At 46.9% G+C, this 12,025-nt stretch overlaps 1 protein-coding gene across 1 annotated transcript in view; it reads left to right on the forward strand.

Annotated features, from left to right (window-relative positions):
* The window catches only part of LOC137431132 (acidic leucine-rich nuclear phosphoprotein 32 family member B), a 117,561-nt gene that overhangs the window by 75,325 nt on the left and 30,211 nt on the right, over positions 1-12,025 (forward strand). Inside the window, exons 5-6 of the mRNA XM_068122111.2 lie at positions 8,378-8,538; positions 8,700-8,784. Coding sequence (XP_067978212.2) covers positions 8,378-8,538; positions 8,700-8,784 — 246 coding nt within the window. The remainder of the gene's footprint in view (positions 1-8,377; positions 8,539-8,699; positions 8,785-12,025) is intronic.

A 12,025-nucleotide genomic window follows, 5' to 3' on the forward strand; every position in this document is an offset into this window, starting at 1 on the left:
GACAAAGAATTCTATATTGATTCTTTCTCTCCTCCCAGACACGTGCTTGTTCGCTCTCCTCCTCGTCTCGGCTTGTGCCCCGCCCCCTGTATCTCGTTTTCTTCTGCCTCTGCTCCTTCTTTCTCAAATCCACGTTCTCGCTTGGAGACTTTTCCCGGATTGTTTTTTCATCGTTCTGTTTGGATATTGTTGGAATATGTTTAAACCGCAGCCGTGATGCTGACGCCCCCCCCCCCCCCCCCCCAGAATTTACATGTTTTAAACGTTTCCCAGTGTGTACCCTGGTCAGAATAGGTACACCGTATCCCTGCGTGTCGTAAGAGGCGACTAAGAGGGCTGGCGTCAGGAAGGGCATCCGGCCATAAAAACATTGCCTCAAAAAGAGAACCATGACAATCACAAGTACATATGGGCAGGGTGCAGCCCGAAGTGGAGATCGGTTTCTGAGGTTTGGGACATGGAATGTGGGGACAATGACAGGGTGATCAGGAGAAGTGGTGGAAGTATTGGTCAGAAGAAGAGTGGACATATGTTGTGTGCAAGAGACGAGATGGAAGGGAAGTGGTGTGAGAATGGTGAAGGGTAGGCAGGGACAGAAATACAAGTTTGTGTGGCAAGGGTGCCCGGAGGGCGTGAATGGTGTTGGTGTCCTGTTTTCTGAGGAGTTTGTAGACAGTGTGGCGAGTGTGACTAGAGTGAGTGATAGGTTGATGATGGTGAAAATGATGATTGGAAAGCTCTTGGTGAACGTCATCTCGGGATATGCTCCGCAGGTTGGTCGAAGCGATGAAGAGAAGGACAAGTTCTGGTGTGCGATAGAGAAGCTGATGGAAAACGTGAAAGATGAGGAAGTTGTTGTGGTGGGAGGAGACCTGAATGGACATGTGGGAAGGAGTATGGATGGTTTTGAGGGAGTTCATGGGGGTTACGGATATGGTGTGAGAAATGGAGAAGGTGAAAGGATTTTGGAGTTTGCTGATGGAGCTGATTTGTTGATTTGTAATACTCAGTTCCAGAAAGAGGACAATAAGCTTGTTACATACACATCAGGTGGGTCGACGACAACCGTTGACTACCTGATGGTGCGTCGGCGAGATAGGGGGCACCTCTGGGACACAAAGGTGATCCCGGGGGAGGAGGCTGTTTCACAGCACCACTTGGTTGTCTGCGACATAAGGGTGAAAGGTGCGAGGAGAGCTCGGCGGGTGAAGTACCAACCGAGAATGAAGGTGTGGAGGTTGAAAGAGGTGACAGTAAGGGAGGCATTAAAAGAGAGGCTGAGTAGGGTAGAGGATGATGTGGTTGAGCTTGAAAGTGGTTGGATGTCAATGAAAGCTAGTCTGTTGGGAGCCGTTGGTGAGGTATGTGGATGGACAAAAGGACCACCGTTGCACTCGGAAACATGGTGGTGGGATGTTGAGGTTGGAAAGAGGATTGACGAGAAGAGGAAGAAGTTCAAAGAGTGGCAGAAGGCGAAGGGTACGGGAGCAGAAACAGCAGAGCATGAAAGTTATAAGGCAGCCAGGAAGGCTGCAAAGAAAGAGGTAGCAAAGGCGCAGGAGGCATGTAGGAAAATGTTCGGAGAACGCTTGGATTCGGAAGAGGGTCAGAAAGCAGTATTCAGGATTGCAAAGCACATAGCGAAAGAGAGGTGTGATGTGATGGGGGTGAGTTGCTTGAAGGATGAAGTGGGACAAATCGTTGTCGACCCAGATGGAATTAAAGGAAGATGGAAAAGATATATGGAAATGCTGTTGAATACAGAGAATGAATGGGATGGCAACATAGAGAGTAACCCAGTTTTAGGACCGGCAGAGAAGATAACTGAGAAGGAAGTTGAGGAAGCGATAAAAGCAATGAAGAGTGGAAAAGCGGGAGGGCCGACGGGAGTTGTGGGAGATATGTTGAAGGCAGCAGGAAGTTGGGGTGTGAAGAGAATGACAGAGATCTGTAATCTGGTGGTGAAAGAAGGCTGCATTCCAGTGGATTGGGAACTGAGTACCCTCGTCCCTCTATACAAGGGGAAAGGTGACCCTCTGGAGTGTGGCTCGTACCGAGCGATAAAGTTATTGGAGCATGGAATGAAGGTATTGGAAAGGGTGTTGGAGAGGAGGATAAGGAAGAAAGTGAAGATCGACGAAATGCAGTTTGGATTTATGCCAGGAAGAGGAACGACAGATGCGCTTTTCATTGTGAGGCAGTTGCAGGAGAAGTACATGGATAAGAGGAAGAAGTTGTTTTTTGGATTTGTTGATCTGGAGAAAGCATTCGATAGGGTTCCACGCAAAGTATTGACATGGGCATTGAGGAAGTTAGGAGTGGAGGAATGGTTGATCAGAGTAGTGATGGCAATGTACAAAAGAGCACGCACAGCTGTAAGGACGAAGGACGGGAACAGTGATGAGTTTGAGGTGAAGGTGGGAGTGCATCAGGGGTCGGTACTAAGTCCACTACTATTTGTAGCTGTGATGGAGGTGCTGGCTCAGACCGTAAAGGAGGGTTTACCGTGGGAGTTGTTGTATGCAGATGATCTGGTGTTGATTGCGGAAAGTATGGATGGACTGAAGGAAAAGATGAACAAGTGGAAGGAATGTATGGAGACAAAAGGTCTGAAGGTGAATATCGGAAAGACAAAGGTGATGGCAAGTGGTAAAGCATGTGGTGAGGTGGAAAGAACTGGGAAGTGGCCGTGTGCTGTGTGCAGGAAGGGTGTCGGAGTGAACTCCATTCAATGTACAATGTGTGCTGAGTGGGTTCATCAAAAATGTAGTGGTCTGAGAGGGTCATTAACCAGTGTGGCAGCTACATTCAAATGTAAGGTGTGCACAGAGGGAGCTGCAGATGGAGGAAATGTTGAGTTGGATCTTGGGGACGGCGTGAAGCTGGAAGGTGTGAAAACATTTTGCTACCTCGGAGACATGCTGAATGGAGAAGGTGGATCAGACTCGGCAACGGTTGCTCGAGTGAGATGTGCATGGAAGAAGTTTCGGGAACTGAGTGGCGTGCTGATGAGGAGGAGAGTGTCGCTGAAGCTGAAGGGAAAGGTGTATGCTGCATGTGTGAGAAGTGTTATGATTTATGGGAGCGAGACATGGATAATGAACGTAGAGCAGCAACGAAGGCTGGAAAGGGTGGAAATGCGAATGGTTCGATGGATGTGCGGAGTATCGTTGAGAGAGAGGAAGACAAATGATGAATTGCGAAAGATGATGGGAATATTGCCTGTGATTGATGCTGTGAAGAGGAACAGGTTGAGATGGTTTGGTCATGTATTGAGGAAGGATGAAAGTGACTGGTTGAGAAGAGTGATGGAAGTTAATGTAGAAGGAAGTAGAGGACGGGGAAGACCGAGAAAGACTTGGCTAAAGATGGTGGAAGAAGAAATGCGGGAAAGGGGGTTAACAAGGAGAGATGCAGAAAATAGGGCAAAATGGAGAAGATTGTCATGGGGACCGCAAGGCTAACCCCCGCTCTAGCAGGGAACATGGCCTTAAAATGCATGTTGTGTATGTATATATATATATATATATATATATATATATATACATATATATATACACACACACACACACACACACAGTGGAACCTTGACTTACGAGTGCACCAACTTACGAGTTTTCCGAGATACGAGCCGTCGCTCGGGCGGTTTATTGCTTTGAGATGCGAGCCGAGATCTGAGTTACGAGCTTACGCCACCCGCCACCAGGTGGGTTCCGGTCACGTGGTTATCTTGCCGTGCAAGCATATCTGCCGTATATCGCTGCTGTTTTGTTTTCGCATGTTGGTTATTTTGGAGCTTACGCCACCCGCCACCAGGTGGGTTCCGGTCATGTGGTTATCTTGCCGTGCAAGCATATCTGCCGTATATCGCTGCTGTTTTGTTTTCGCATGTTGGTTATTTTGGAGCTTATGCCACCCGCCACCAGGTGGGTTCCGGTCACGTGGTTATCTTGCCGTGCAAGCATATCTGCCGTATATCGCTGCTGTTTTGTTTTCGCATGTTGGTAATTTTGGAGCTTACGCCACCCGCCACCAGGTGGGTTCCGGTCACGTGGTTATCTTGCCGTGCAAGCATCTCTGCCGTATATCGCTGCTGTTTTGTTTTCGCATGTTGGTTATTTTGGAGCTTACGCCACCCGCCACCAGGTGGGTTCCGGTCACGTGGTTATCTTGCCGTGCAAGCATCTCTGCCGTATATCGCTGCTGTTTTGTTTTCGCATGTTGGTTATTTTGGAAAATTTCTTAGTTTTAACCATGGGTCCTAAGTAATTGAGTGCCAAGGGCAGTACTGAGAAGAAGAAGAGGATGATGTGCTTGGATATAAAACACGCAATCGTCGAAAAACATGAGCGAGGTGTGCGTGTTGTCGACTTGGTGAGGCAGATGTGAAGGCAGCTGAAGATTTTATTATAACTTTTGCCGAACTGATAGAAGCCGAACTGTACATCCCCCAGCAAATCTTCAACTGTGACGAGACAGGGCTCTTCTGGAAAAAGATGCCGAGGAGGACGTATATAACGGCAGAGGAGAAGAGCATGCCAGGCCACAACTTGTTCAGAGTGCCGGCGATAGCTCGCCTTCTCTTTGTGGAAGACACGGTGAGATCCTTAACATCCAACAACTAATGGGACGCAAACGGGGCGCCCAGTTTAGCGGTACACACATTGATGAATCACCCTGCCTGTGAAACACCGACATGACAGGTTATAGCTGGGTCGGGATTCAAACCCAGGCTGGACAGTTTAGAGTCAAGTGTGCGTACCTCCAGTCCAGGCCATCCTGCCAACTTGTATGCTGCATACAGGTGAAATATAAAGCGCGAGATATTTTTATATATACTGCATATTTAAAAAAAAATTGGTGTGGTTTTTGGCGGGCTGGAACGGATTAATAGCATTTCAATGCATTTTAATGGGGAAATTTGATTTGAGAAACAAGCAAATTGAGTTACGAGCTCGGTCACAGAACGAATTAAACTCGTAAGTCAAGGTTCCACTGTATATATATATATATATATATATATATATTGTTGCGGATCTCGAGCCCGGCGACGTACTAAGGGGGGTTAAACCCTTATCCCCCTCGAGCTTCGAGTCCACGAGGCCGCTCCCCACTTTGCACTCGTGGGGGGCGGATTGCTAAGCCGCCAACCCCGTAGCGGGCGTGCGGAAGGGTCTCTGGTCAAATACACACGCCGCCCCGAGGACGGGGGCTGAAACTCACACGAGTCACGCTGGGTTGATATGCCCGAGCGGTTTGCGTGTCACGTGACTCGTGCCGTTAATTATTACTGACCCGATCGAGCGGTTTTATTTCATGCAATGTGAGGCCAATTGGGAAAAGACGTGAACGGCCAAGTGGAAGCAAAAACACAGGTTTATTATAATTTGTACAATGATCAGAGCAAAGAGACACAGGGCAGAAACTTAACCATCCTTAACTTAATTCCCCAGCCAAGGGCCCTCACTCACGCGGGGAAAAGGATGAAGAAGAGGACGTGCTCACAGCGCGGCCGCTCCGTGCAGTTCGCCCCGGACGGCTCGTTTTGGCGTTCCCCTTTGTGATGTTCGTAGCCGGGACGTCGGCCTCAGTCGTGCACGCATGGGAATCCGCCCAGCGTGTCCCGAAGTTAACGAGGCGAAGCGCTCGTGCAGGGCGTCCAGGCAGGAGATCGTTGGAGCACAGGGCCACGCGAGGGATCGTCCTGCGAAGGCGTTTATCTCACGAAAGCGAGGGCAAACGAAAGAGAAAGCCAGGGAGAACAAGGCAGCAGAGAGCAGGGCAGAACGCTGACTACAGAGAGAGCGCTGAGAGCTTCTTGAGTTCGGGGGCAGAGAGCGAGTGCGTCGAACACAGGGCTTCGTGCTAGCGAGAGACTTGACCACACCTTCTCACAGTTCGGGGGTCCGGGGCGGGGCTTATATCCCCCCGGAGCCCCACTAAAATGTTCCAAAGGTCTCCACTGGCCACCGGGGGTCACGTGTCATGATCTCGCCCCATCAGTTACTCCCCTTAGTTCTTCTTGGCCGCTTGCTGCTGGCCACTCCCCTTAGCTCTATTGGCTGTTCGCTGCTTGCCAGCCACTCCCCTTTAGCTCCTCCCTCGGGCCTCCTAGACATGTCCCAGGCCTAGCACATGGCATTCCAGTCCCAATGAGGCCTACCCTTACTTACCTGTCTCAACGCATACTAACACAGGGAAGGAGACTATACTTAACATTTAATAAGAAATAACTGAACTAAAGCGAGGCTACATGTTGTGGTGCAACTAACTAAAGGGGGGTTGTCTTTATTCCAAAAACCGCAACAATATATATACAGACTTGGCATTTAATATGGAATATTTTTTTTGTGGGGGTGAACTTACTTTTCAAGATGACTTAGAACCAAAAGTTCATTGGAATTATGTTGAAATTATTCTAGATTTTGTTAATGTGACCTTTAAAAGAAACAAAAACCACATTTGACATTTCAAAGCAAATAAATTGATCCTTGAAAGTGATGGAAACTGATATCGAACTCAATTCACGGACAGTACTGTGTTAAACTTCTGTGCGTTTTCCAGAATTATCTCTTTATTTTGCACATTAGCCAAAAAATTTTTTAAACAAAAACAAAAGTTCAATTACGACTGGGATTACGGATAGTAAAATTACAGTTCAGTACTTCGTGTAACCCCCACGAGCATTCAAGGGAGCACGTACACGTTGAGGCATGCTGTTCATGAGATTTGCCAAGGTTTGGACAGGAATCGCTTGCCATGCAGTTACAATAGCCTGCTGCAATTCACGCACAGAGGCAGGCTGCTGGTCCAAGTTGTCAATTTGACGCGTTAATTCTGCCCACAAGTTCTCTATCGGATTCATATCCGGGGATATGGCAGGCCACTCCATATGCTCTACACCACGGTCAGCAAGATAGTGTTGGATCATGCGAGCACGATGAGGTCGTGCATTGTCATCTTGGAAGACAAAGTTTCCTCGAAAGGCTGCACAAACAAATGGAAGCAATGTTTCTTCCAGAATGGCCCTGTGCTTGAACTGGTTCAGGTTTCCATTCAGAACGACCAGGTCAGTTTTGCCCCCTGCATGAAAAGCAGCCCAAACAGTCACCCCAACACCTCCAGCTTGGACTCTTGGCACTATACAATCTTCGTTGTAGGCTTCGTGCACTTGTCTGCGCACTCGGACACGGCCATATTGACGATAGACCAGAAATCTAGACTTGTCACTGAAGATCATGTGATTCCAGTGTCCTGGCTGCCATTGACGGTGCTCTCTGGCCCACTGCAATTGGCGCTGGCGGTGTTGTCTGGTCAGACGTGGCTTTCTCAGGGGATGCCTGGCACGATAGCCTGCTTGAACCAGTCGTTGGTTGACTAGCCTTCTGGATACAGGCACATTTGTCAGTTGCTGCCACTCAGCCCTAAGCCGATTAGCTGACTTGGTACGGCCATTGCGGACTAACCGGTGCAGCTGGTGATCATCCCTCCTTGTGGTTCTGCGGGGACGTCCTGACCTCGGTATTGGAGTAGTGACACCCCTCTGAGCATTTCGTTTCAGGATCTTTGACACCTGACCTTGAGTGATGCCATACTGCCGAGCAATAGCACGCTGTTTCATGCCGGAATTTCGTAAAGCCACCACTAAATGACAAACAGCATTGTCGAGTTGATGGACCATCTCCAGGGGAAGCGGCAATAACTTTTGTAGACGTGCAGCAGTTGTTTATCACTAATACAGAACGCAACAACCCTTATATACCCGATTGTGAAGCCAATCGTCAAATGTACCTGTCCGTACATTTTGTCACGCCACCTGTGATATAATCCTGTTATTGACTTCTTGCTGCGACAGACAATCAGTGACATGGTTCTTTTAACAAAGAAATCACCAAAGCGTAAAAGAAACTCACCAGATTGATATACCGAGTTCAGAAAGTAAACCCGTCAAGAAAAAAAAAAAAATTCCATATTAAATGCCAAGTCTGTCTGTATGTATATATATATATATATATGTATGTATGTATGTATATATATATATATATATATATATATATATATATATATATATATATATATATATATATATATATATATACACACACATCAGGGTAAGGCTCCATGTTGCTAAATGCTGTCTTATTATTATTATTTTGAGCTTGGGTAAATTATGAATGTACAGAGTATGAATGAGCATACAAATAATTTTGAATGAAATTGATGATTTAGTTCATGAGAAAAGACCATTGCAGTGTGAAACCTGAATCATTATTAAGCAATTCAGGCTGTTATTAGCACATTTCAGAATAGGTAGGCATCTTTGTGTGTATTTGAAAACGTTTTTTAAATGCTTTTTTGGATTTTTTTTTTTTTTTAGCAACTGGAGACCATTGTAAGAAGAAAAAAGCGAAAGGCATGCCGCGAAGTGATGATGATGATGATGACGATGATGACGATGAAGTGGAAGATGATGATGATGATGATGAGGATGACGAGAATGAAGTTGGCTTGGAGTACTTGAATCGAGATAACTTGCAGGTCCATATCTTGTTACATTTTCTTTTTGGAAGAAATGTGCCATCTATACATTTACATTGTTTGAGGGGGTGACTTGTGGGGTCTCTTTGGGGTTTATTATGACTACCAGATGCCATGATGATTCTTGTAACATTTTGGAAAATTGTTGTATGTATTGGCAGGAAGATGAGGAGAACGATGGGGATTATGAAGAGGAGGAAGAAGATGATGAGGATGAAGAAGAGGAGGAGGAAGATGATGTTGAGGGTGAGATTTTATTTCATATCAGGGAATTTTTGAATTTTCATCTTGCTGATGAAATTTCAAACTCAAATTTAGTTTGGTTCACTTTGATGTTGCCCACCATGAACGTTTCACAAAGTGACTTTACTATTTTGAATGCTCGGTGTTTAGATTCCAGGAATGTCAAATGTCAGCCAAAACATGGGAATTTCTTCACTTTTTTTTTTACCAAATCTTCATAAACTTCACCATATATGCACTGAGGCCAAATGTGTAAATTGTCAAAAATATTTTATGTATTGTCAATGCAATGGGAAGCTTGGTGTAGGCTTAATGTTTAAGGTGGCTGGCTTAAGATCTTAGGGTCTTGAGTTTGAGCCTCTGTCATGCCAAATAAATAATACCAGGTGGGTTGATTCAGCCTGTCAACCTTCTGAGGTCGGCGTAATGAGTACCAGCTTACTGGTTACAGGAGCACTGCATCAGCGACACAGCTGTACTTCCAGAAAATTATGCAAACAGCAGCCACATGCTGCATATGAAACAACAACTTGAATCGGACTCCCATGTCTCGAGTTTGTTCCTCCGGAGATAAGTGCAGTTTGTTTTGTGACTTTTGTGGCTTGTAAGTGCTTTAAATTGTTGAACACATTGCACAGGTAGAATAGCAAGCATTGAAAACTATCAAGGTTTCCATAACATCAGTCCTGGAACTTTATTGTCAGACCTCGAAAGAATAAAAAGAGAAATTTCTGTAAGAGTGGCCCCGGCCATGTTAGTCAAATACGAATGACGACCGTGTTGGCAATACTATTACGTGGTGATTGCGGCACGACTCAACTTTGTTGACAAGAACACCCTTGTCAGGTTCAGCAGTCACGGGCCATTGATTAATGTGACTAGAAATTGAATGCCTCGGCCTAAAGGATGGCGGTGTAATTTTAATCACAAGTGGTTGCAATTGTCACCTTTATAATGAATTTATGTCACCCGGCCTCAGCTGTGAAAACGATGCTTTTTTTCCTTGACGACTTTAACTGTCACAGACTCATTGGTTCAAGAGCCACATTCACCCGTGGGAAATCCACACCATCCAAGGTGCCACGACAATTTCTTGGCTTCTTAAAATGTCAGGCATTCACTTCCTTGCTTTTAAAAACCATTTGGTGTCGTTTCCTGATTCAAGGTTCAACGTATTAAAATAGGAACAAATCTATGTCCTAACCGTTCGGGTGACACCGTCACAATTTCGGTCTTCGAGGCCGGCCGATAGGCACAGTGTGACCGGAAGGGACGAGGTTCTCCTGACCACGTGGCCCTTGACTTGGTTTGTCCGCACAATGTGGGCGCTTTCAGGATGAACTTTAGCCGGGGAGCGTTTGGGTGCGTGGCGCCTTTGGGCGCCCCGGTCTGATACTGCCGCCCACGCGCAGAACAACTTGTGAGTGCACGTGGGTCCCGGCGGTCCCACTGGCCTAGCGCTACCATGTTTAGACAGCGAACTCCGTCCCCGGGCACCACGTCTGACTCTCTTATTCAGGGAGCATGGCGACGTGGGCACGGTAGGACACCCGCGGAGCCCCGGCGGACCAGGGACGCACGAGCCTACGCGTTAGCGTGCTACGGCGGAATCAACGGCTTCGGCCACGGCCGGGCCGAAACTCGGCCCGGTCGCCCGGAAAATGAACTGGTTCGACGCCCGCGCTAGAGAGGTCGCGGGCGACTGAGATGTATTAACCAATAATTAATTAATTTGAGACGTCCGATTTCTAGTGTTTGGAAATTTGGAAGAGCTTGACCCTAGCCTTTCCCTTGCGAGGGCAAGGAGGAACTTAACACTTGACACTTAAGCTTAGTTTGAAGTACACCCTGCCAGCGCTCCCGGTGGGACGGCAGGGCAACCAGAAGGGACGAGGTTCTCCTGACCACGTGGCCCTCGATCTGGGAAGCGAGAGGCGTTCCATTAGTGGACGCGCCCCTCACGCCCGACTTTTGGGCGGCCCCGGCAGGCCGTTTGTTTTGACGTTCCGTGACAGGCCCCGCACCCCCACCTCCGGGCCGACCGGGCGACCGGAATGAATCCCGGTGTCCCGATCCGAACCTTCAGAGCGGGCCGGCTGGGGAGTGCCAAGCACCCCGTACCTGCACTTTCCGTCCCTGCGGTCCCAAATACCGGAACCACCCGAATACCTCTTTATTTTGACAAAATGAGGTGCGGCCTACAGCCTTAGAAAACCAGCCCTATATAAGTCAATACCTCCAACGATACAGGCGCGCATTCATGCCGCGTGACGTGGTGACGTCATCGCGCTTTCACCTTAAAAGACTTATTTGATATAAGTTAATATTTTTTTTTATAACATAAATTATAATATAAATTATATAAATTATAACATTTATATATCTATCTATAATTCCACTAATCTCTGTGTGTGTGTGTGTGTGTGTGTGTGTGTGTGTGTGTGTGTGTGTGTGTGTGTGTGTGTGTGTGTGTGTGTGTGTGTGTGTGTGTGTGTGTGTGTGTGTGTGTCTGTGTGTGTGTGTGTTTGTCTGTGACCGCTGTTTCTCGACAACCACGGGTCCGATATACTTTAAACTTGCCAGGTATATTGCTGGGGACCCGAGGATGTGCCTTTTCAAGGTTTGAAATTAATCGGACAAGTACTTACCGAGCTATGGCGATTTAGCCGTTCGCCGTTCGCTTTGGCGTTGCGAATGGACCAAACCATTGCATGTAAATAGAGGGGGGGGGGGGTTCTGTGGTCGTTGCGAATGGACCAAACCATTCATGTAAATAGAGGGGGGGGGGGGGGGTTCTGTGGTCGTTACTGCCACGTGGTTTCAAAGTTTTTTTTTGTTGTTGTTGTTTGCACGCATGTTTTTTTGCACCCACGTACGGGCACGCCCTAAGATGTTTACACACACACACCCCCTACACAAATTTTTTTTTTTTTTTTTTTTTGGCAAGGAACGGGCACCCACGTACGGGCACGTCCTAGCTTATATATAGTACGAGCATGCCCTAGTAATATAAATTATAACAAATATAAATTATATATATAATTATATATAAATTAATTATTTAAATTATAAATTATATAAATTATATAAATTATAACAAATATAAATTATAACATTTTTCGGGTGACACCGTCACAATTTCGGTCTTCGAGGCCGGCCGATAGTGCCCATGTGTGCACCATGATGCATCCGGCCCTCTCCACCCAAAGACCAATCACAGGATCTCAAATCTTGGGTGGAACAT

Source organism: Myxine glutinosa, chromosome 7 (genome assembly GCF_964187855.1).
Source record: "Myxine glutinosa chromosome 7, kmMyxGlut1.1, whole genome shotgun sequence".
In the NCBI taxonomy this organism is placed as follows: Eukaryota; Metazoa; Chordata; class Myxini; order Myxiniformes; family Myxinidae; genus Myxine; species Myxine glutinosa.